We start from the raw sequence: 25581 nt of genomic DNA on the forward strand, positions 1-25581 counted from the left end.
GAGAGAGTGGTGTGATAGGGCCAATTAGTGGATGGGGATTACTAGGAGGCCATGATTGAGAAGGGCCAATGGGGGGAATTTAGCCAGGCCACCGGGGTTACACCCCTACTCTTTACGAGAAGTGCTCTGGGATTTTTAATGACCACAGAGAGTCAGGACCACGTCTCATCCGAATGACGGTGCCTTTTTACAGTATAGTGTCCCCATCACTATACTGGGGCATTAGGACCCACACAGACTGCAGGGTGAGCACCCCCTGCTGGCCTCCTTAATACTTCTTCCAGCAACAACCTTAGTTTTCCCCAGGAGGTCTCCCATCCAGGTACTGACCAGGTTCAACCCTGCTTGGCTTCAGTGGGAATGACCAGCAAATCATGCAAATTTATTGGTCAAAAGATTTGAGAAACCTCAAATGAATGCAAAATAAACGTATAACTGTTTTAAATTTAGTTTCGTTTTAGTTTTTACAGTACTGAAATAAAATAACCACCAAAAATAAAGTGAGATGCCAGTAAGTAACTGATAACAAAGATACAGCTTCTTTCTTCAAAAGTCTTGCCTATTTAAAATGTGAATCTTAACTCTGGCAATGTTCTTTTGGTTCCTTTAACTGATACCTTGACTATAATTACTAAAACATATGTTCTAAATGTATCTGAAACTATCAAAACCATTGCTGAGACTAAAACTAGTATTAAAATTAAAAACCAATTTGAAAATGCAAAACTGTTATAAGCTTGTCTTAGAAACTTGTCAAACCAGAAGGAGCTTCAGACTTCATATTCCTTGATTTACACATTAACTATTTTCACTCACTGCTGTTTGGCCTCACAGGGCAGTGGCGATGAGGAAGATCTGGATGAGGATGACTCTCTGAGTGAGGACACAGGTTCTGAGCTGCAGGACGAGCTGATGGAAGACTCAGAATACTCTGAGAAGAAGTCACAGCCCCCCTCCCCATCTCCTCCTGAAACCCCCCGTCCCACACGCAAACGGCGCAAAGTTCGCTCGCCTTTCTGCTCAGATGATGAGAACAGGCCACCTTCACCCAAGGTAACAGTGCGAACTTTAACCCTGTTCCAAAACCTAGTGAGCTGTCTATATAGATGCCATTTTAAATGGATGCAATAGGTGACAATTAAAGGCTAATTGATACTAACTGGGCCAACAGGCTTCTTTAGTATGTTTTAGTTCTCCCAAGGTGTTCGTTTGCTGATATTTCTCCTGTTCACGCACATCTCTGAAATTCTTGACCTAGGAGAACTCTGCTAGTTGAAGAGTGTTAATGATTGGTAATCATGGGTGTGGTATGGATGTGCCGTTTGTTTATTTTTTATTTATTATTATTATTTACAATACCGTGTGCCTATCATTAAAAATGTATAACTTTGAAGCCGGTCTCTCAGAAATTGTGCAAGGGCACTTTTTTATATGATTTACAACACAAACTAGTGAACAAATGTTCACTACAAATGCATGAAGAGAGTTTGCGGTTAATGAAGTCGGATCAGATAACTTGGCCTCAAAGTGGAAGGGGCTCATTGACACGTTTAATAAGAAGCGATACAGCACTGAAAGCAGTGATCCACGGAAAGAAAGACCTGCATTACTCGCTTTACTTCCGTGACTGGAACAGGACGTTAAACAGTGACATCGCCCTCAATGGACTATTTTTAAAACAATGCTGTGTGTAGTATAAAACGCCGGCTTCGTTCGCCTAGGGTGCTTTAGTTGAGAAAAAAGTTCAGCATCTTCCATAGTATAAATTAGGCTTAAGAGTTGCTGCCTATGTAGAGCATTTCAGATCATTCTCTTATGAGGTTCCATGTTGGTTAAGATGCAGCCCTAGAAGGTTGCTGCCTTTGTAGACAGTGAGGCAGCTCAATAGGTAATGGAACAGAGCTTTTGTTTGTTCTGTCTGGAACTTGCAATATTTTTTTCATTATTCATTTGTTCAAAGACATTAGACGACCTCCAATGTTGTTAAAGTGTTTTTCAGTTTGTTTAGCCAACATGAAATACTGACTGTTTCCTCATGCCTCTTTTGAAGAGTCCACGTGTTGAAGTTCCTCAGAAGCTTTGCTTGGACAGCAGTCCACTAGAATGGAGTGTCACTGATGTTGTGCACTTCATCAGGACCACCGATTGTGCTCCTCTGGCACGCATCTTCATGGATCAGGTAATTGAGCACACACCTCCGCATGCATTACATAGACTTAAATACATCTTTTGGGACTCAATTGTTGCAGCGACTTTCTGACAAAAGAGCTCACGTGCTTATTGCTGCTTATTTAGGAGCCTACATCTGTATATCATTGTAGAGATGCACAGGTACCTTTTTAAGAGATTAACCTAGATATATCAGTGAATTTTGAAATTGTTTTCCAGGCCTGGAAAACTCATAGTATTTTTGTTTTTTTTAAGTGATCATAATTTTTTTCTTTCAAGTTGTGCTGTAAAATTTGCTCACAAGACAAAGTGATGACCAACTTGTGTGCAAATTATTATGTTGAATCGGTTCTTTTTAATGAATTTGTTAAACCGTTTCACAAATTGGTCTGAATGACTCATTAGGTCTAAATCAAAAATATATCCATCAATCAATCATCAAACGAATGAAAAGGTCATGGAAAAGCCATGGAAATTAATTTGTCAAAACGTGAGAGAGCCCTTTTCTTTGTGGCAACATTTATGCATGGTACCTGTTTATATATATCAGAGCATTTTAACGAGTGATGTATGAGTACTTCAGTACATAAAGCCGACACTATAATCAGTATCTGTGCATTCCTTTATTAAACAGGAGACGCAAGTACACGCTGTCTGCAACTGTTTCTGTTTACCTTCCAGGAAATTGACGGTCAGGCCCTGCTTCTATTGAATCTTCCCACTGTACAGGAGTGTATGGACCTGAAGCTCGGGCCTGCCATCAAACTGTGCCATCACATTGAGAGGGTCAAGCTGGCATTTTACCAACAATTTGCCAGCCGGGGGTGACATTCTGTAGGAGGAGTTAGACCTATGACATTTTGTTTGTGATCTTCCTTTTCCTCTATGGGCAACAGAACCTTTAAACTCACTTAGCGCTTTAGAGGCCTCACTTACCATTAGTTCTTCTGCACAGCAGACACAGTCGAGATTAACTACTGGAGGGGCATTTTTCAACAGGGTGAATCTGGTTTGTTTACAGCTGGGCTTTCCATCTCAAATTAAGTCTAGTTCTGGACTACTGTTTAGTTTAATTGAGTGATCTTTAAGAGATTAGTTCAGTTCAGGGTTATGTTAAACCTGGGTTAAAGGTTAATGGACCAGTTGGTCCATTCAGTCTTGGCAGGAATAGGCAAAGCTCTTTACTTGCTTTTGAAACCTTTATTAAGTGTAAAGCGGATGACAATGCAGTGATCTTAAGCACAAAAAACAAAAACAACACAAATTGCCCATGTACTAAACAGTCAAATGTAGTGGTATGCAAAAGTGTACATACAGGAGTGTGAATGTAAATACTGTATATAACCAGATGTTAATTTTAGTGGGACCGCTTTCATGCTCCCATTTCGGTTTGGTTTTCTATAATAGCTTGGGAATAAACAACAATACAAAAGATTTTTCAGGCATGATATGGCTGATGCTGCCATTGTAAATACTAACAAACACTTGCTAATCCTATTGAAGCATTGCTAAGTAAAAGTGCAAAGTAATAAATAAAATGATGAGGTGTTATGGTTAAGACGTGAGCACACAATATTTCAGGTTATGTCACTAACTGTGATAAGGATAATATAAATAGTGGCAAATGCAGGGTCTATCAACAACACCAAATAAAACAAGAGTCTTGGTACTCTTACAAAGGCGTCTGCTTGTAAAAGTAATATTTTTAATATCACGTAGAATACAACATTTGTTTAAATGCATATACTGGATTAAATAATTGCAGGGGCATCTGTTTTTGATTAGTAACTGATTTGGTCTTGCATTGCAAAGCTATGGCCGTTAACATTCAGATGGAATCATTTGATTCATCATATATGGACTGTATTTGAATTGATAACGAAATATGCAACAGCCTCCCTTTTCTTGAATTAACATCCATTTCCCTTGCTCCTCATCCTTGTGCTGGAATGGTTAAAGATGACCTCATCTTGCCATGTTCTGTTTATTTACTTTTATTTGTTCATTTGATTCAAGTTTGTTGAATTAATATTGCTTTACTTTGAATTATATGTTGATGGAAAATGTTATTTAAAATAAAATAAACTGAATCTTACCTTTTGGGTTTTTCTTTTCTGCAGGTGAATTTAAAGGAACTTGTTGCAGTCTTTGGAAATAAAACTTATATTTGGGTTTATGTTGTTGTGCTCCGAGTTAGAATGTCTTTTTATTTAGAAAAGGGGTAGTCTTGTTTTGTTAAGTATATATTTTATTGTTTCCAGTTAAAATCCTGAACTTTATTCAAACATCCATCCACGAGTCCACCTCATTCTCTCTGTTTCCCTCTGAAACTATTCATTTTGTGTAATACCATATTCAGTTAAAGTTTCCTATTTGTTTCTTGTCTATCTTGTTTTTTGTTTTCAATTAAACTGTAATTGACTAATTTACTGGCCTATTTGAACTAATAAGTGATGTTGACAGAGAGGGACATCTGATACTTTTATAGTTCTTGAGCTTTTAATAGAATAAAAAAAAAAATAAACTTAAGTAATGCACATTTGGAAATTGAGCAGTCTAAATGTGGTAACCCGCCTAAGACTGGTAATCAGGCTTTAACCATATACATACTGTATACCGTATATACACCGATCAGCCACAACATTAAAACCACCTGCCTAATATTGTGTAGGTCCCCCTCGTGCCGCCAAAACAGCGCCAACCCACATTTCAGAATAGCATTCTGAGATGCTATTCTTCTAACCACAATTGTACAGAGCGGTTATCTGAGTTACTGTAGACTTTGTCAGTTCGAACCAGTCTGGCCATTCTCTGTTGACCTCTCTCATCAGCAAAGCGTTTCCATCCGCAGAACTGCCACTCACTTGATGTTTTTTGTTTTTGCCACCATTCTGAGTAAATTCTAGAGACTGTTGTGTGTGAAAATCCCAGGAGATCAGCAGTTACAGAAATACTGTAACCACTGAGAGATCACATTTTTCCCCATTCTGATGGTTGATGTGAACATTAACTGAAGCTCCTGACCCATATCTGTATGATTTTATTCCTAAATCTCCTGGTACCTAATAAATTGGTCGGTAAGTGTATACAGTAATGTATATTAGTGTAGGTTTTGTCATATGTTCATTTCCTGCATTCAGTAAGTGAATGCTGATATTATATATATATATAATGATTTCACCTGCTAGTAAAGGGATCTGACCTTTCAGACTCGCTGTCGTGCTGTTTTTCTGGATATCAGCATGGCAGCGATTTGATGGTAGGGACAAGGCTGCAGGCGATCACAGCTGTGCTGATATATGGGGAAAACGGCATGATTGTTGAGTATTGTAGTGCTTAAACAACAGCTCAACAAACAAGTAAATAATATTACCTTTAACTTAAACCTAATTACTTAGCCAAAATATCAAGCACAAATCGCTCTCAACTTGTGATGTTTCGTTGGTAAACCAGTGTTTTTGAACGAATCTTTAGTGTGAACGAAATGTTCACGTTCACTTAACATTGTTTTGGTGGTAAAAGACTCGTGTTTTTAAACAAATCTCCAGAAATGGTCACTTAACGTATCGGGAGACAGAAATAAAAATGAACAATGAATTATAATCCCCACCACTATTTGGTACGAACACGGGGAAGCGGATTACAAAGCGTTTAGAAATTGTGAAGCCTTCCAGAACTGTTGGACTAAACGCTTTTGGAACGCCGATCATCCAATCAGATTCGGGGATCGGGACTAACTACATATCCCATCGTGCTCTAGTATTACATGACAGTGGTGACGCATTTAGAACGTCGCGTAAATGACAGGAAACGGTTTCCAAGGAAGAGTTCTGCTTTTAAAATGGATAATACATCGCTTTATTACATACGTATGTGAGGAGACGGGACGCAGACCTTCGTATTTAATCTGATTCCAAGCAAACTCTTCTTTTGAAACAGGCGCTGGCAGGATTTTCCCTGCTGGTTTGCTAGCAGGACCGTCTGGTCGGATTCTTGCTATAAAAGAGCTTTAAAAATATCAGCAACAGTCAAATCGGCAGTCGTTTATAATCGTATCCTTGTGCATTTCTAAACGCTTTACGACTTCACTACCAGCAGAAGCAGTGATGTGGATATGAAGACTGTCTACTAGCTGTAATTTAACCAGAACTCTACATAATTTTATTCTACGAGCGAACAAAACTCGGTCTGTTATTGACCTTACACACACACACACATATATATATATATATATATATATGCACACACACATCCTAAAGACAACGTGCGTGAGGTAGTATTAAGTGCATCAACAACAAACTACCGTTAGACATCTCAGTCTGTAGCATGGTTGCTCGATGCTAAGGAGGATGTTTATACAGCACAACTTGCTGACCGATATTAGGTAGCTAACAACTGGATGGCGCTTCCGCTGAGTTTCAATATGATATATCTGCATTACAGGAGGCGCGTGATCTTTTAGTAGGAGCAGAGAGAGATAATTAATTATGTGCTTACGATAGCTGTGTCATCGTGCTATCAGTCACCATCACTGCTTATCATTTTGGGGGCTTATAGTTTTGAAACACCCGTGATCCACTGAACTGTTGGGCAATGGCGGGTGTTGGGGTCAGTGTGTTGTCCCGGGGTCAGCTGCCGTCTGTATCCTCCAACTCTTCACGCACTGATGTTGATACCAGGGGCTGCTCCAACGGGGACTTCATGGACTCCTTTGGCATCTTCCTGCAGGGCCTGCTGGGAGTGGTGGCCTTCAGCACACTTATGTGTAAGCACACAGACTAATGCCTTAAATGTATCATCATTCATGCAACATGAATATTAAAGCTGATATGTGGATTTTTTTTTTATGTTAAAAGTCTCGTTTTGGAGCTTGATATGCAGAGACTACGATAATTAAAGGAATAGTTCACCCAAAAATGAAAATTCTCTCATCATTTACCCACATCCTTACTGTTGTCATCCCAGATGTGTATGACTTTCTTCTGCAGAATAAAAATGAAGATTTTTAGATGAATACCTCAGCTGTGCAGGTCCAAGATGTACAGTGAAAAAGAAGTTACGTTTTGGTCTGCTCTCACCCAAACCGATTGGATCGTGTCAGAAGACATGGATTAAACCACTGGAGTCAAAGAGATTACTTTAATGCTGCATTTATGTGCGATTTGGAGCTTCAAATTTTTGTGTACCATTCACTTGCATTGTATGGACCTACAGAGCTGGGATATTCTTTTAAAAAGGTTTGTGTTCTGCTGGAGAAAAAAAAGTCATGCGCGTCTGGGATGGCATTAGGGTGAGTAAATGCCCAACGCAGCAACATTGACTCAACCAATGGCGTGAGCCATTTTGGTTTGTACAACCAATGGAAGTCGGAGGGAGTTTTCTGGAACCTGTTAGAAAACAGTGATTTTTATTTTATTTATTTTTTTAATCGTTTGGTGGCTGAAAAATTTCACACATCAGCTGTGATGTCGGCTTGAAAAAGAAATTGCGACTGTCTTCTATATTGTGACGTATTTCTGAGTACAACAGCTTATCGAATTCTTGATTTTATCCATCGGTTGTTGATTGGATTGTGAAAAGTGGAAGTTGCTTACCAGAATGTGGGCAGACCTGAATGCGAGTTTGCAGTCGACACACAGACACCCTTTCCACCGTGCCCCACTGACTTGAGAACTGAAAAACTGACTAAATGCAGCACGGCCTTGCACACGTCACCAGAGAAAAGTCAGTCATATAACCGGAAGAGCGAGTAATGACATTTTGATTCAAGATAACCAGGTCAAAAATAAAATAGCAAATATGCATGGATGAATCATTCACAAAAAAGCCAGTAACATGTATTAATAAAATAGTCAATTTTGATTTCATGCCGACTTTAAAGTGATAAACAGCGTCAAAACACAGATACATTTTTATACATATGGTTTTCATATAATTACAAACAAGGCTGAATTGTGCGAGGACTTCTTGGTTTCATTAGCTCATGTAGCCTCTTTGAAGACTCTGTTAAGCCAGAAGGTCTCAAGTAATTACGTCATAGAAGTAGGCAGGTCAAGGCATGTCAGTGTGAGTAATGCAATCTTCTCATCACTGTGTGAACCTGACACTGTGCTTTAATTAAAGAGTATATGTGAGCACATTTAAAGGTTTCATAACAGCCCCATCTTGGTTTTCCTTTGGTTTTTATTGGAAAGACTCAATGGACTTTTAAATAAAATGTGTAGGTAGGCTACAACCGTCACTTCCCATCAAAGGACTGTTCTAGGTTCAATATACACCTATCAGCCACAACATTAAAACCACCTGCCTAATATTGTGTAGGTCGTGCCACCAAAACAGCGCCAACCCGCATTTCAGAATAGCATTCTGAGATGTTATTCTTCTCACCACAATTGTACAGAGCGGTTATCTGAGTTACCGTAGACTTTGTCAGTTCGAATCAGTCTGGCCATTCTCTGTTGACCTCTCTCATCAACAAGGCATTTCTGTCCAAAGAACTGTCCCTCACTGGATGTTTTTTGTTTTTGGCACCAAATCACTGAGATCACATTTTTCCTCCTTCTGATGGTTGATGTGAACATTAACTGAAGCTCCTGACCATTATCTGCATAATTTAATGCACTGCTGCCACATGATTGGCTGATTAGATAATCACATGGATGATTGTTGGTGCCAGATGGGCTGGTTTGAGTATTTCTGTAACTGCTGATCTCCTGGGATTTTCACACACAACAGTCTCTAGAATTTACTCAAATGTCGTCAAAAACCAAAAATATCCAGTGAGCGGCAGTTCTGTGGATGAAAACATCTTGTTGATGAGAGAGGTCAACAGAGAATGGCCAGACTGGTTCAAACTGACAAAGTCTACGGTAACTCAAATAACCGCTCTGTACAATTGTGGTGAGAAGAATATCATCTCAGAACGCTATTCTGAGATGCGGGTTGGCGCTGTTTTGGTGGCACGAGGGGGATCTACACAATATTAGGCAGGTGGTTTTAATTTTATGGCTGATCGGTGTATGTTATGCTCCATTAACAGCATAATGGCTTGCTTGCATTGTAAGTACCTTTCTTTTTTTTCTGTGATGGATGTGTCAAAATGAAGCTTAACTTTGTCATATTGAACCCAGAACATTCCTTTAAATACTGGAATATACAGGCATAAGTTAATTATTTTTAGGAGATGGTCCATGAGATATGTGATGTGAAATTGCCATCTTATTTCATCTCCTGATTTAGTGGTTATGCAAGTCGTAATAGTAAAGAGTAGGAGATGTTGTTCAGGGAACACAGAGTTAATAGCTTTACGCAAACAAACAGCCATTGTGAGAAACAGGCTGCCCTTTATTTGTGTGAGCCATAGGGTCACGTTTGGCAACCGGGGTGGCTGGTTTCGACAGCTCAGAAAGCAACAATTCACACCTCTAGTTTAAAAGCATTGTTACAAGCAATTGCTGTAGATTTTATCTTTAGTACAATCCTCTCTGGTGCTATTTACACTCTAAATAAAATGCGTTTTATTGATGGACATTATTTAATATAGTTTCAAAGACGTCAACTATATTTACACCCTAGAGGTCTATTATTGCTATAATGGTTGCTATCTTTCCAAAAAAAGAAAATCCATTCATTGTTGCTAAACAAGACCAAAGCTGTTTGAATTAGAATTGGAATGGGGACCAAAAGTCACAGACCATTTGTGAAAATGCTTCTGTTTTGAATTGTTCTAATTCAATACAAAGTCTTTGATGATGTTATCAGTGTTACCATATGAGTGAAATGTCACATTGAAAAATGCACAAGAATTTGTGAATTTCTTAGTATTTGGTATCTTCCTTTTTGCATCAATGACAGCATGCACTGAAGCTGGCATGGGCACCAAATGTTTTAGCAGTACTTGATGATCTATGTTATTCTAGCATGTTCTAAATATGTTCCAAAGAGTATCTTCTGTGCTTCAATAAAGCAAGAATATCTGACCTTTATCATGATCAATGTCATGTGACATACACCGATCAGCCACAACATTAAAACCACCTGCCTAATATTCAGTGCTTGAAGTGGAAGAAAAAAGCGCAGGTACTCTCCTTGTTAAGTGTGTTAACGTGTAAAAACAAAATGGTTAATTATGTGTTTATTTACATTAAAATGGTATTAAGTTATGTTAAAAGAGGTATTAAAATAACATTTTCAACAATGGCAATTAAATGTAGAACTGTCTTTTTACACAAAATAAATGTAGCCTAAAACTGAAAAAGAGCATTATGTCTGTTTTTCCTTTTTAAAATTTTTATTATACTCCCATTCAATGAGGGCAAAATTTGCCTTCCTTATCCTGCACACATTAATTTGCACACAGGAGCCAGATACTTGTGCAGATAATAATCATGAGAAATGGCGAACAAACTGATTTGATGATGTTCAGGATTGAGAACGATGTAAAACCAAACACTGTCAGGATATATGCATAGGCAAGTTCAATGACAATTCACATAATCTTTTTACAAGCACTACAGAAAAGAATGGAGAATAAAAGCACATTTTCCTATGTATTTTCTATGAAGGTTTGGTTTTCATCATCGTTTTGCCTCTTGTGAAAAAAAGGTTGTGCATATGAGCTGACATCACTTCTGTAACAGCAGTTAGAGAAATACTCAAACCAGCCTGTCTGGCATCAACAATCATCCATGCGATAATCTAATCAGCCAATCGTGTGGCAGCAGTGCAGTGCATACAATCATGCAGATACGGATTGTGGCACGATTGTTGGTGCCAGATGGGCTGGTTTGAGTATTTCTGTAACTGCTGATCTCCTGGGATTTTCACGCACAACAGTCTCTAGAATTTATTCCAAATGGTGCCAAAAACAAAAAACATCCAGTGAGTGACAGTTCTGTGGATGGAAATGTCTTGTTGATGAGAGAGGTCAACAGAGAATGGCCAGACTGGTTTGAACTGACAAAGTCTCCGGTAACTCAGATAACCGCTCTGTACAATTGTGATGAGAAGAATATTATCTCAGAATGCTATTCTGAGGTACGGGTTGGCACTGTTTTGGCGGCACAAGGGGGACCTACACAATATTAGGCCAGTTTTTTAATGTTGTGGCTGATTGGTGTGTATGAGATATTGAAATCTTAAGGTATCCCTTTACTTTTTTCTCATAACCTTTTTATTATTATTATTATTTAAAATCCTTTTTTTTTTTTTTATAATTTTTTTTTTTTTTTTTTACATTTTGGACCCCATTGTACTTTATCTTCCCTGCAGGGAAATTTATCTTGGACAAAAAATGCACACATTTTGCAAAAACAAAAGTGCTTTTATAAAATAATAAGCTTCACATTTCTGCCTTTAAACTGTCCAAAAATTAACTTCCATTGTAAGTGCCCTGCTGTAACCTTGATTTTTGCTTTTTTTTTTTTTAAAGAAAAGTAGAGATGAGTGAAAATGTGTTTTTTTTTTTTTGTTTTTTGGTTATCAACATTATGCCACAAATGCAGTCGATCGATTTTATCTTTTATTGAACCCTGAATATTCCTTTAATTTGCACTGTCTGTGTATGTGTGAGTGTAGGAAGCTCCTTAAACTCATGATAATGCCATTCCTCATTCACCTCTTCCCCTTTCGAGACTTTAATGCTATGTAGCATTTATCGACCGCTATGTTTTTTATAGCACGACACCAGATCCAGCAAACCATTTTTAGCATCAGCAATACACCCATGTGGTAAACATAATTGATCACCCCTTTTCTGCTGCTACCACCGTGAAAGCCTTCTGTTTCTCATCCACAGTGAAACGCTTCAGGGAGCCCAAACATGAACGGAGACCCTGGAGAATCTGGTAAAGCGCCATTTTGTGTCATTAGTAAGCATTGGACATTTTAAAACATGCACGGTAATTGCTGCACTTCACTGACCAGAGATCTGTCTAGTGGCCATCTTGAGCCCCATTCCCCTTGCTCAGGTGAGGGGTTTGACTGGTTATGGTGAGTTCTAACCAGGTCTCCTCCCTTTCACTGACCCCCCCCCCCCCCCCCCTCCACCCCTCTCAGGTTTCTGGACACCTCCAAACAGGCCATAGGGATGCTGTTCATTCACTTTGCTAATGTCTACCTGTCTGACCTCACAGAGGAGGACCCATGTTCACTGTGAGTCTGTGTGGGTGTTGTTGTCAGTGTTACCCCATGCATTGTTGTACCGCAGTGTTTTGTGTCTATAATTTGCATATTTATGATGAGGCTGTCGTCAGTAAGCAACCCTGTGTTGTTTCCATAGATACCTCATCAACTTCCTATTGGATGCGACGCTGGGTATGCTGGTAATCTATGGTGGCATAAAAGCTGTTAGTGCCGTGGTTGAATGGAGACAATGGGACTCGTTACGATTTGGAGAGTATGGTATGAGGAGCAGCTTTAATATTAACTTTAATTAAGTTAAGTAAAATGAAAGTCCAGTGGGAATTTACCAAAGATGTTTCATGCACTATTGAGAAACATGGGTTAATTATAGATTATAGGACTGATTGGATAATCGCTGGAGAAGCTATTGTAAAATGACTGTAATCGCACACCTGTGATCGTACATTCTGCTGCCAACTGGCAGCGTTGCTTGGCAACCCACAAACAACCTACAGTTAGGCCTATAAACTAAATTACTTGGAAGAACTGTTTATTCTGATAATATTAATGATAAATGTTACTGTTATTGAACGTGTTTTTTATTTATTATTTTAACAGTGCTGATGCTGTCATTTTATAACAGCAATAAGCCATTTGAGTACATGCATTACAAGGATTTTACCACAAGTGTTGTGCCTAAGAACACTCCTTACCCATGGTCAAATCACTGTAACGCATGGTCTCTCATGGCTTACTGCTTTATTAGACAGTTCTACAGTGCTGTTATAAGGAGATGATTTTATTTGCTTCGCTTGTATTTGTTACGATGGCCATGTGTAGGTGAGCCAGTGCAGTGCAGTGCCTGGGCGGGTCAGTGTGCTCTCTATATCCTCATCATGATGTTTGAGAAGGTCATGATCATGCTGGTCCTCCTCATCCCACAATGGAAGAAGGTCAGTCAGGTCTCCAGTCATTAATAGGACTGTAGTTTGTGGTTCATGTTTTGAAACTTTACATTTATATCATTGTGAGAGCCTCATTAACGCTGTGTGAAGTATACAGGCATTGATATATTTTGTAAATTTAAAGGGATAGTTCACCTAAAAATTATAATTCTCTCATCATTTACTCACCCTTATGCCCTCTCCAAATCATATGAGTTTCTTCTGCGGAACACAACGAAGATATTTTAATGGAAATACTGTGTTTTTGTCCATATAATTACCCCAAGTCAATGGGGTCCAGAACCTTCAAGCTCCAACAATGACATGATAGAGGCATAAAGGTAATCCATTCAACTCGCGGTTTAATCAAAGGCTTCTGAAGCGATATGATTGGTTTTTGGTGAGAAACAGACCAACACACAACTCCTTTTTCACTATAAATCTTGACATTTGCTGTCTCCTTGGTGCGATCAAGACACGCTGTACAAGCGTAAGCTTTAAATCATGATCAAGCCAAGCAAACTGCAAATGTCAAGATTTATATGGATTGTATGGACATAAACACATATCGCCATCAAAATATTTTAGTTTGTGTTCCGCAGAAGACAGTCATATGAGTTTGAAACTGCATGAGGGTGAATGAATGAGAGAATTATCATATTTGGGTGAATTATTCCTTTAATATAAATATTATAAATCCCCATTTACATATTGAAAATATGGTAAATTTAGTCTTTTGATAATTTATGTATATGATTGCTGTGTGTGTGTTGGACAGCTGGCTACGCTCAACCCCATTACGAACCCTCATCTGGAGCTAGCTATCGTCATGCTAATTGTCCCATTTTTCGTGAACGTAAGTGACAGTCAAATTTCTGTTTAGGAGTGCAGCTAATCCACTGTAGCCATATCAGACTGATGTGCAGTGTAACAAAATGTATCAAATTACACTTTACATTGCTAACCAAAGGAGCAGCATGGTTAATTTATTAAATGTGTTACATAGAATATAGATACAGTGCATTCAAAGTATTCAGACCCCATTTTTTTTTTCTCTCTTATTTTATTTTGCAGCCTTATGCTAAAATGCTTTAAATTATTATTTCTCACATCAATCTACACTCCATACCCCATAATGACAAAGCAAAAACCAGATTTTTGATAACTTTGCAAATTTATTAAAAAGGAAAAACATATCACATTGACGCAAGTATTCAGACCCTTAACTCTTACTTAACTAATACTTAGTTGAAGCACCTTTGGCGGCGATTACAGCCTCAAGTCTTTTTGGCTATGATGCGTCAAGCTTTGCACATCTGGATTTGGGGATTTTCTGCCATTCTCTGCAGATCCTCTCAAGCTCTGTCAGGTTTGATGGGGACTGTCGGTGGACAGCCATTTTCAGGTCTGTCCAGAGAAGTTGGATTGGGTTCAAAGTCTGGGCTGCGGCTGGGCCATTCACAGAGTTGTCCATAAGCCACTCTTGCATTGTCTTGGCTGTGTGCTTAGGGTCATTGTCCTGTTGGATGGTGAATCTTCGGCCCAGTCTGAGGTCCCGAGCACTCTGGATTGTGTTTTCATTTAGGATATCTCTGCATTTTGCTCCGTTCTGCTTTCCTTCAACCCTGACCAGTCCACCAGTCCCTGGCACTGAAAAACACCCCCCCAGAATAATGCTACCACCACGCATCATTGTTGGGAGGGTATTGTGCAGATGATGAGCAGTGCCTGATTTCCTCCAGACATGATACTTGGAATTGAAGCCAAACAGTTCAATCTTCATTTCATCAGACCAGAGAATCTTGTTTCTCACAGTCTGTGAGTCCTTAAGGTGATTTTTTTTTTTTGCAGGCAGTTCCTTTGATCTCATGGCTTGGTTTTTGCTTTGAAATGCATTATATAGACCTTATATAGACAGGTGTGTGCCTTTCCAAATCATGTCCACTTAATTGAATTTGCCACAGGTGGACTCCATTCAATGTGAAGAAACATCTCAAAGATGATCCAGAGAAATGGGATGCACCTGAGCTAAATTGCAAATGTCATAGCAAAGGGTCTGAATACTTATGTCAATGTGATATTTCATTTTTTTTCTTTTTAATACATTTTCAAAGTTATCAAAAATCTGTTCTTTTTGCATTGCCACTATGGGGTATGGAGTGTAGATTGATGTGAGAAACAAAATAATTTAGCATAAGGCTGCAACATAACAAAATGTGAAAAAATGAAGGGGTCTGAATACTTTATGAATGCACTGTGTGTGTGTGTGTATATATATATATATATATATATATAAAATTATGTATCTGCAATATATGCTTTGTTTGTAATGTTTTTCCACCTCACTTTGTAATGCAGAGCAGTATGTTGTTGCTTGTTTCAGTTCCAGCCTCAGCCAAAAAAACAACAACAAAAAAACACTGGAAAATATATGACGGGGTAGTTCAATCATTGTAACACTTCTATATGTTTGTTTGAATGTGTGCCTCTGTATGCACCCAGGCTCTGATGTTCTGGGTAGTAGATAACTTCCTAATGAAGAAGGGCAAAACAAAAGCCAAACTGGAGGAGAGAGAGGTGGGAGATGATCCTCGCGGCAATAGCAAAGTGCGCTACAGACGGGCCCTCTCACATGATGACTCTGAATCAGAAGTATGTTACACTTACTAAATCAATTTGATCCAGCAGCCATATAGGAGATGGTTTATTACCAACAACATCATAGACTTTCACACAGGTCAGACACTGAAGTTGCCAAAAATAGTAAAAGACCTGTAACTTAACATGTTTTTTATTGGTAGTTGGATAAATTGTATCTTAGTTCCCACTAATAGCTTAACATTTCATCTTATCAAAGTAATACATTAAATATATCAGAGTAGACTCTGCACTGATTACATAAATGACAACATTCAATAACTAATGAAATGTATTAAACGGTTTTGAAACAACAAAAATCTTCAGGTCTGACTGGGTTGATCTGAATCTAGACATTGACTTGCTTTGGCAAAGATATTTTGGCTTCTTTAACAAAGCACTTTCTGAGCTGAAAGTATTCATTTTTTATTTTTCATATAACATTTCATGTTTTAAATGGGACCTCCTTTTACACCACTTTATTTTGCATGGTAGTTACATAAGTTGTTTGGCTGACCCTCACTGACAATAATGTTATAATCTTTCCCTAACACTTCAGCCAGTAAGTTTGCAATCTAATGAAGCAGGTGTGTCTTTGAGAATGGTCTACGCTGACTGTTCCGGCATGCAAAACATTAGCATGTCCGGTTATGAACTCTAGGTTCTCTGGTGTTGACTTTCTCTCATTAATTGGCCTTAGTGTTTTACATCTATTAAATAAATGTGTATCCTTCTCAACTCACAAAACCTTTAAACACACTAGATTTGACACAATGCAAGCAATTTGAGCAGGAAACATTGAAAAATTAATGGTGTGAAAAAGACAGGCCACTTGGTCCTTATTACCTCAGGTTTAGTATTTCCATCCACATGCCACTTTTAGGTGTCAAAAATAAATATGTTGATGCATATGATGATCTGTGTCAAGATGGTTTGGTCAAGTGATTGTAGTCCTCTCTTTGAAGGTCGCCCATCATGGGTTATATAAAGAATGTCACCCATCTTATCATGGCTGTAGACCTATATACACATTTCATTTTGGGAGGAGAATTGTTTAGGATGTGTTCAAGAAGAAATGTAATCTATGTCACCTGATTCTTTAAAAAAAACAAACAGGTTGATTAGTCAAACTCTCTCTGTCTCTTGTCCCCTCTTGTGCTGGTCAGATCCTGTTCTCTGCAGATGACGAAATGGAGGATTCAGATGGTGACGACGATGTACGAAGAATCACAGGGCTCAAGCCTGTTAAGAAAAAGAAACACCGTCTTGGTATCCAAGTCTGAGTTGCAATATAGACTTGAGGCCTCCTTCATTCCCATGACCCCCACCTCATTTACTTGAGCTTTACACCTGAACGTGGATCAGCAAATGGTGGGCGTAATGACTATAAACTCTAAAGTTGCACGGGAGCAATTTCACTATGAATTCATAAAAGGACTAGGGTCTAGTCTGTCACAAACGCTTTGCATTTACACCCATGCATACACATTAGAGGTGCCTCCTCCTAATTGGAGACATAGTTGAGGTATGTTGAAGGTGATGAGGATTTCTGAGCAGCCTGTTGGGGATGATTGGACCACAGAATATTTTCAGTCAGTCTGATTTTTGCACATTCACGATCTGTAATGTGCTGCTTTTTCAAGCCTATGCATGATCGCCTCGTGGTCCTATATCGGATGTACAACAGTGGGAGATCTTGGCTACAACATCTCCCCTATGTATTTATCCAGCCTTTAAACTGAGAAACGAATTTAAACCTTTCAATAAGTTTTATTCCATGTGTCCATCTACCTTTACAAATAACACACTACTCAGATAAGTACCTTAGACATATGTTTGTGACTGCGATGCTGGCATAGCCAAACTGGTCAAGGTTAAAGCACATTTGCAAGTGTAACTGTAGAGTTGAGTTGTTTTCGGAATTGCGCTGATAAATGTTAAGATATAGGATTTGCCAGCAGCATTACAAGCCCCTGATGTTATAATACAGCTGGGTACGGTCTGTTTGCATTGTCTCGGTTTAACCTTTAGGCAACAGACAGAGACGAGTCAATGAGAAGGGTACATAAATCCAAGGTACATAAATGGATGAATCTGTGATTGCATGCTTGTCAGATTGTTTTTTTATAAAGTGTATCTGCCTTGAAAGTTCAGTGTCACCGTTTTTCTGGCACAAGTGTGATTTTTTTTTTTTTTACTGTTGTGAATGTATTTGTTGTTTTGTTGTATTTGTGTGCAAGTCTTTTGTTTCCCCTCACCTTTTTGCTACTCATTCAAGGGTAGATATTTGGTGTAGGATGCTTAGTAACCTCTTGCACAGTTCTGTGTTTCATTGTGGTCTTTGTGTTATTTTGTATGCAGTATTACCTTCGGGTTTTGTACGTTTTGAAGTACAACAACTTGTCTGTCTAACACTAATCTAAAGGGTATTTGTTCCAAATTCTTTCTCCCAACACACTTTTTTTTTTTTTCTCTGTTTAGGACTTGGTTTTATTCCAAAACTAAAGCACAGACACTTTCAGAGTGATGCCTTTATACCATGCACTCTGCAGAATCGAGAGTGCATATCTCAGATTATTGTTTATATTGCTTATTCTGAAGAATGAGAAATGAGGAAGACGCCTGAAGGTTTTCATTCTTGGTTTAGGATGTTTTATAGAGAACTTTTCTGTACACTTTTGGCCTTGAGTGGCAGTGAGAGAACTGTGAGTAAAACCAACCGTATTTTAATGCTCCAGCACGTTAACTGACATTAACAGACCAAGACTGTGTGAATGACCATACTATGTTTGCATACAGTACATGTTTGTATGTGTGTGTTTTTACAGGGATACGTTACATACATTTGAAACCAGGCTTTCTGGGTCAGGCCTGCTGGATGAACATAGGTACTTATAATTAGGATTTTGTCTTGATGGAAATGTTACTGCCTTTCTCTCTCCAGGTTGACTCTGCAATTTATGTTAGATTTGGTGGTGAGAAAGAACCAAATATGAAATGGAGAGGGGTTTTAAGTACTAAACTATATTAGATTATTAAAATTACTGACAAATTGTGATCTTGCATTACTATGTATGCATTTTTCAATAAACAAAGTAAAAAATAGCTATTTGTGTGTGTTCTTTTACACATGTATAATATTCTGTAACATCTCTTCCACGCCTGTTGTGACATATCTTACTAATTTTAACATTTGCAAAAGGATGTTTCCTGACCGGGAAAGGAACCCAAGCTGCGGTAGTGAGAATGCTGAATCCTAGCCACTAGATCACAAGTAAGCAAATTACATGCAATGACATTAGGTGAATTGTCATGCGTGTCATCATAATTCAGTACAGCCTCAGAATTGGTGCTTGAACAAGATTCTCTTCTGTGCTTGTCTACTCTATAGCCTCCATTTGTATGTTGCAACATTATCATTATGATAATAATAATGTTACATTACAAAATAACATTAAAATTTTGTGTGTGTGTGTGTGTGTGTGTGTGTGTACACTGATCAGCCACAACATTAAAACCACCTGCCTAATATTGTGTAGGACTCCCTCATGCCGCCAAAACAGTGCCAGCCCGCATCTCAGAATAGCATTCTGAGATTATATTCTTCTCACCACAATTGTACAGAGCGGTTATCTGAGTTACCGTAGACTTTGTCAGTTTGAACCAGTCTGGCCATTCTCTGTTGACCTCTCTCATCAACAAGATGTTTCCATCCACATAACTGCTGCTCACTGGATGTTTTTTGTTTTTGGCACCATTCTGAGTAAATTCTAGAGACTGTTGTGTGTGAAAATCCCAGGAGATCAGCAGTTACAGAAATACTCAAACCAGCCCGTCTAGCACCAACAATCATCCATGCAATTATCTAATCAGCCAATCTTGTGGCAGCAGTGCATAAAATCAAGCAGATACAGGTCAGGAGCTTCAGTTAATGTTCACATCAACCATCAGAATGGGGAAAAAATTTGATCTCAGTGATTTGGACCATGGCATGGTTGTTGGTGCCAGCCGGGCTGGTTTGACTATTTTTCTATCTGCTGATCTCCTGGGATTTTCTTGCACAACAGTCTCTAGAATTTACTCGGAATGGTGCCAAAAACAAAAAAACATCCAGTGAGCGGCAGTTCTGCGGATGGAAACACCTTGTTGATGAGAGAGGTCAACAGAGAATGGCCAGACTGGTTCAAACTGATAAAGTCTCCAATAACTCAGATAACCACTTTGTACAATTGTGGTGAGAAGAATATTACCTCAGAATGCTATACTGAGATGTAGGTTAGCGCTGTTATGGCGGCACAAGGGGGATCTACACAATATTAGGCAGGTGGTTTTAATGTTGTGGCTGATCAGTGTATATTCGTGTGTGTGTGTGTGTGTGTATGTGTGTGTATATATATATATATATATATATATATATATATATATATATATATATATATATATATATATTTTACACACACACACACACGTATGAAAAATCAAAGTGGCTGGTAAAATTGGGCATTCACCAGCCACTGTGGATATTAACCACTTTAAATATGAGAAACGTGACCTGTTCAACTTTGGTAATGTGAAATAATATAGGAAGAGATTTGATTTTATCCCTCAGGATTTGATTGGATTAAAAAGGGTTAATCCATTTGAAGTGGTCCAATATAGGTTACTTGACCATTTTTAATTTTCCACATTTTTTTTGGGGGGGGATTACTTCTATGTATTGGTATTGCAAAACCACCAGTTGTTTATTGTTATTTTAATTGGTTTAACAACGGCGGCCATCTTTGTGTCATGGCACACAACAAATTTTGATATATACAGATGTTTACAGAAACCTCAATATCTCAGCTCAGGATGGTCCTAGCTCCTTTGAACAAAAACTGATCTCTAGAGCACATTACAAGGTACTTTCTTGTTCCTTAGACTTAGAACTTAAGTCCTAATTGTAATGATCAAGATCGCTGAAAGTTCCACTTTTAGGGTCAATTTATAATGGGAAGGGTTCGATTCTCAGTCCTAAAAATTTTTTAGGGGTTACCTTGGTAAATATAATATGCATGCAGAATATTTTAGGTTTGAGACTTCTCTTATAATTTTTTTTATGGGGGTGAGAAAGTGCAATTTTTTAACATTTCCCTCAATTATGGGTTGATTATCTCTGGTGGGGGACCAGATGGAAATTCACACATATAAGTCCTCTATGGTAGCATTCTGCTGTAAAAAAAAAAAAATGTAGTTTGAAATTCCACTGGTTACAGAGCTAGGGCTAGTAGAAATCTGGGGAAAAGCCTACTTTTGATAAATGAACAGATGGCTTTAGTGTAAAAAAAATAAATAATAATAATTCAGTTCACACCGGTAGCATCAGCATCATTGGGGAAACTTCTCAGGTATACCAAGATGGTAATTCAGAGAAATTAATAGAATGCTTGAAGAAGGTCTTTGACCAAAACGCTGTAAGCTAATAATAAAGGTTTACAAGCTACACAACGTTGTGCAGGTCGTTTTCAATTTTTTCCGTTGTATTGTGTCCGTACCTGCCTGCGACATGTTTATATATAGGTTTAAAAGCATATGCACTTACCGAATACGATTTATCAGTGGATTATGAAACCTAAATTCTAAAGCTCACATGAAATGAAGAAACTGTCCAACAAGTCACGTTATAGAAGGCATTCATATTTTTATTTTAACGCGTCTTTCTACAAACTTTCCACCCTGTGCCAAGCACTTCTGCTGGTAAAGCGATATAAAATTAAAGCTACACTATGTACGATTTTTTTGTTAGAAATGAACAAAATTTAATTGAGCAAGTACACCAACAATCCGTCTTTCAAACCATGTATTTGCCTTACCCAAATTCACTACGGTAAGCCCATAATAATGATTTTTATTTTAGAGCTCTCGGGATGGATTTGGCGGGAAATTGCATACTTCCATCAGAAGAGCAGAGCCAAAGCCCGACTGACGTATTTACCAATATGCCTCTGTCGCTTGTTCTCTCATGCACCTTGCCTCGTGTAAGACATCATAGACATGAGCAGAGGTAAATTTTCCATTTTCCATCCTTTTTCCTCACTGACAGCTACTCTTAGTTGTGGTATGAGGAAGTCACTTGGCATCGTGCTGCCACTTACATCTTTCCTATAGCAACTGTTGTAGAATCACTGGATATTGACGAAGTCTGAACAATCAGATCAGATTTCATCATTTACAAAATAAGTGCAAACAGTCCTAAAGATCATATTTGAAGAAAAATAAATGAATATACAGTACGTGCAGTCTATGAAGTCAGAACTGGTTGTTAACAGGTTTGTGGAGGACTATAAGATGGACTTACTTTACATCATCCTCTTGTTTGACAGTGGGTATTTGGAAGGTGGAATCTGTTGGTTTCTCTGTGCGGTGTAACCAGGATCCCTTGGTGGACTCAACGGTGCTTTCCTCCATACGTGGCCTTTTAATTGGTAATAATGTGAATGGAGGTTTGGGACTGACCGCAAAGTCCTCTTCGGAGCAGGACACGCTAGCACAGTGACTCACAAGAGGTTTCACTTGAATCGCTGATATTACACCACACACAATTGAAAATCAAACCAATTAAGCACGACACAAAGAAAATGTTCAGGGAATGTGGTGAAATTTAATTAAACAGTTAATAAAATGTTACCTTTGCTGCGTATTTTTGGCTTTTTCTGTGTGCGTATTGCTTGGACAGACGCATTCTTCAAAAGTGGACCATGACATTGGCAGCCCACCTCTCGTGTCAGTGGCTGTGGGACAGATGCAACATACAGTACATCAATAAGGCACTGCAAACATTCATAGTAAATGCATTTGTTGTAAGCTAACAATAAAACTGTGATGTATCATTTACTATAAGACATTCCCTAGTTTAATTTCTTCTCAGCATTCAGCTCCATTCACACTACCGATGACTTGCAGCATCAAAGCGACATGATTGTCACTAGCTATGTTTCCAACCACTGTGACTCTTTTATTAATAAAATACTCACGGATTAGAACACACAGACAAAACACTCTAAAGAACATGTCTCATGTCTGGGAGCGACAGTGCATCACACAGTTCTGGAAACACTGTGTGTGTTCCTCCATCCTTAAGATTTTACCGTGTGAATGGAGGAGATGCTATAGTGTGCTGCTGAATAATCTGCTTTTGTGAGGAAGCAGCTAGTAACTTAATAAAAAAGGCATGTCATGACCCCTTTATTTAAATATGTTCCTTGAGATTCACTTATAATATTAGTTTTTTTGCACAAAGATATTTGTAAAATATGATCATATTCCCTCATTCTGACCCTCTGTCAGAAACGCTCGGTTTTGGTGCTGCTTCTCCTTTAAGATCTGACAGTGAACGCCCACTGTTATGATTGGCTCTCTGCTCTTGAATGACCTGCTTTCTCCTTGCCATCGCAGTGCTCATTACTACTTGGCAGGGCCACGAAGGTAATAAGGTAAAGTAGCTCTTGATGTGTTGTTATGTTGAGGCGGTCAGATGCTAAGGTCTACCACAAAGTGACATCACAATGTGGAGGAAGTAGAGAACGAGTCGTTTTGGCAGCTTAGTTTCAACAAATGCTCTTTTTGCAGCGAGGAGAAAGTTTTGAGTTCTGAAACTTAGAGTATGTTTTGCAATACAATGAACTCCTACATGCGGAAATTCATTCCTGTTTCATGACCCCTTTAATGAATTGACCGCCTGTCCACTTATCTTCAACATGTTTTACACTAAACAATCCTTTTGGAATTAACTATGGGTGGAGTTTACTACTATAAAATTGCTGTTTTATAAGAGAAGTCAAGGACAATTTTGCGACAGGTAGGTGTAGGTTAACAGCTCTCCCCATTCGTTTTTACGGTATCCGCAAACGGTGACTCGCTGTCATAACAGTTGAGTTGATCGTTATACTCTCTCCAATGGTAAAAATGCAGATGTTATTATCTCGGTATAAAAGATCTGTGGTATTAGTATTTGTGGGAGAGGACATTCTCATACAAGAGAGCATTTTATTGGACAAAAATGTGTAAACATCCCTGAGAACAAGATGAATAATCAATAGTTTTGGTACATTATTCCAGAAGATGATTTTATTTTTATTTTTTATGTTATTTGTATCGTTAGTTGGCCAGACTTGGTTTGGAACACTATTTTATTTATTTTATTTTTTACATTATTTAATATTTTTGTCATCCAAGATCTCTAACTGATTGCTATTAAGTTTAGATAATTAAGGAAATGATACAAATATAACTGCAATTTAATTTGATGCGATTTTAGTCTCTTGAAAAAAAAAAAAGGATACTGACTTGTGCTGGAGGGGAAGGCCCAACAGTGTACAGAGTGGGAAAGGCTGTTTCTGCCAACGTAAGGTAAGACACCGCCCCTACGCTGAACATCCCCAAATTGGTGAATGAATCATCAGAAAAATGCCTGTTACACAGCCGCGAGCTGGCACAAATACCTCTTTCTTCAAAATGAACAAACTCCAGCCACTTACTTCGCAACCAACTTACGGTTGGGAAACTAAATAATGTTCGCGCGTCCGAGCAGCCAAACACACACCGACGACCCATGTCTGCTATTGCAAAGCGAAGGCGGTATTTATCATTTACGGGAGAGGACGTTCTCATTCTAAGGCATTTGATTGGAGAACATCTGTGTAGTGCAGGTTGAGTCGTCATTATTTTTGGTCTGTTTTCCCGGAAGAGAAAGAGTTTAGCCCTTAAAGGCGTATACTTGCTTAAGTGACTTTTATTAACGTTTAGGAGTACACTAGCACATAGATAATCTTAAAGCTAACATGGACTAAAAGTCACAAAAAATCTATACTCGTTTAATTGAGGTATCAAGTAAAAAATTTGTCAACGGGACACTACTTACCTTCAAACTTTGCGACGGACCAACGGTGTATACTGTCGGGACAGCTGTATCTATCAAGTACAGAAAGTCTGAGAACCCCATTTCGTACTGCTTTAAATTTGTGAAGCATTCAGGAGCGAAGTGCCTGCCACACAAACGCGAGCTCTCCGATATTCCTCCTTCCTCAAAATGCAGAAATTCAAGCCAGCGGGCTCGCAACCAGGGTATTTTAGGAAAAGGGAACAAGGTTTTATGCGGGTAACAACCCAAAACACACCTCTTCACCATATCTATCGCTTGCTATGCTCGTTCAGTGAGGACGTCCGAACAACAGGTTCGATTTCACTGTTCGTGCCAATGAACCGACTCAAAAGATCCGGTTCAAATGATTCCATTGCGTCATCACGCCATTACGTCAGCAGGCAACAAAAAGCGTTTCAGAGACGGAGTGCTTTATTACATTCTGTTGGAAGGACTCAAAAGAAAACCTTTTGTGGTTATTAAAAACAAACATTCCCCACCAACTTTCAGTCACTGGATAAGAGAACTTATGTATTATTAGGCACTAGTTAAGATGTATTATTCCACAAAATGTTTTATTCAAACATTTTACATCTGGCAGTCTGTTCTACTGAATTATGTACAAAAAATGACATCTAATGATATATGGTTGTTATTAAAAAATATTAGTGTTTTAAAGAAAAAAAAACGTAAACTGACTATAATTTGTACATTTGTACAGATAAAATACTTTAGGATACAGTATGATGATGCAGTGGAGATTAGAGCAAGAATAGTGTGTTTTTTGTTTCATAACAGCAATTGTATTAC

General features: G+C 38.5%; 3 protein-coding genes across 4 annotated transcripts in view; 2 read left to right on the plus strand and 1 right to left on the minus strand.

Moving 5' to 3' along the window:
- LOC127428133 (scm-like with four MBT domains protein 1) overlaps positions 1-4264 on the plus strand; it is a 47655-nt gene extending 43391 nt beyond the window's left edge. The window contains exons 19-21 of the mRNA XM_051676236.1: positions 835-1053; positions 2051-2179; positions 2851-4264. Coding sequence (XP_051532196.1) covers positions 835-1053; positions 2051-2179; positions 2851-2997 — 495 coding nt within the window. The 3' untranslated portion in view covers positions 2998-4264. The remainder of the gene's footprint in view (positions 1-834; positions 1054-2050; positions 2180-2850) is intronic.
- A 1678-nt stretch (positions 4265-5942) lies between these two features.
- On the plus strand, positions 5943-18977 carry LOC127427962 (store-operated calcium entry regulator STIMATE-like). The gene is made up of 8 exons (XM_051675956.1): positions 5943-6934; positions 11966-12014; positions 12226-12321; positions 12449-12570; positions 13132-13244; positions 14014-14091; positions 15738-15887; positions 17039-18977. The coding sequence occupies exons 1-8, from the start codon at positions 6763-6765 to the stop codon at positions 17153-17155; spliced, it is 897 nt and encodes a 298-aa protein (XP_051531916.1). The 5' UTR covers positions 5943-6762; the 3' UTR covers positions 17156-18977.
- On the minus strand, positions 15923-25129 carry LOC127427963 (THAP domain-containing protein 10-like). 2 transcript variants are annotated; one of them, XM_051675958.1, is made up of 4 exons: positions 24772-25129; positions 22540-22642; positions 22210-22432; positions 15923-17114 (listed from the first exon to the last, which is right to left on the minus strand). In XM_051675958.1, the coding sequence occupies exons 1-4, from the start codon at positions 25036-25038 to the stop codon at positions 17072-17074; spliced, it is 636 nt and encodes a 211-aa protein (XP_051531918.1). In that variant the 5' UTR covers positions 25039-25129; the 3' UTR covers positions 15923-17071. The 2 variants fall into 2 exon arrangements, with proteins under 2 accessions (XP_051531918.1, XP_051531917.1); XM_051675957.1 differs by lacking the exon at positions 24772-25129 and adding an exon at positions 24198-24467.
- Between the last annotated feature and the right edge of the window lie 452 nt (positions 25130-25581).

This window comes from Myxocyprinus asiaticus, chromosome 37 (assembly GCF_019703515.2).
Source record: "Myxocyprinus asiaticus isolate MX2 ecotype Aquarium Trade chromosome 37, UBuf_Myxa_2, whole genome shotgun sequence".
In the NCBI taxonomy this organism is placed as follows: domain Eukaryota; kingdom Metazoa; phylum Chordata; class Actinopteri; order Cypriniformes; family Catostomidae; genus Myxocyprinus; species Myxocyprinus asiaticus.

Excerpts from the sequence above, each read along its gene's own strand:
- LOC127427962 (XM_051675956.1), top strand. The coding sequence starts at position 6,763 with ATGGCGGGTGTTGGGGTCAGTGTGTTGTCCCGGGGTCAGCTGCCGTCT. Across the intron at positions 12,322-12,448 it reads GAGGAGGACCCATGTTCACT|ATACCTCATCAACTTCCTAT; the intron begins GTGAGTCTGTGT and ends TTGTTTCCATAG. Across the intron at positions 14,092-15,737 it reads TTGTCCCATTTTTCGTGAAC|GCTCTGATGTTCTGGGTAGT; the intron begins GTAAGTGACAGT and ends GTATGCACCCAG.
- LOC127427963 (XM_051675958.1), bottom strand. The coding sequence starts at position 25,038 with ATGGTGAAGAGGTGTGTTTTGGGTTGTTACCCGCATAAAACCTTGTTC. Across the intron at positions 22,643-24,771 it reads GTCCGTCGCAAAGTTTGAAG|CCACTGACACGAGAGGTGGG; the intron begins GTAAGTAGTGTC and ends TCTGTCCCACAG. Across the intron at positions 17,115-22,209 it reads AAACAAGAGGATGATGTAAA|GCTTGAGCCCTGTGATTCTT; the intron begins GTAAGTCCATCT and ends TTTTCTTAACAG.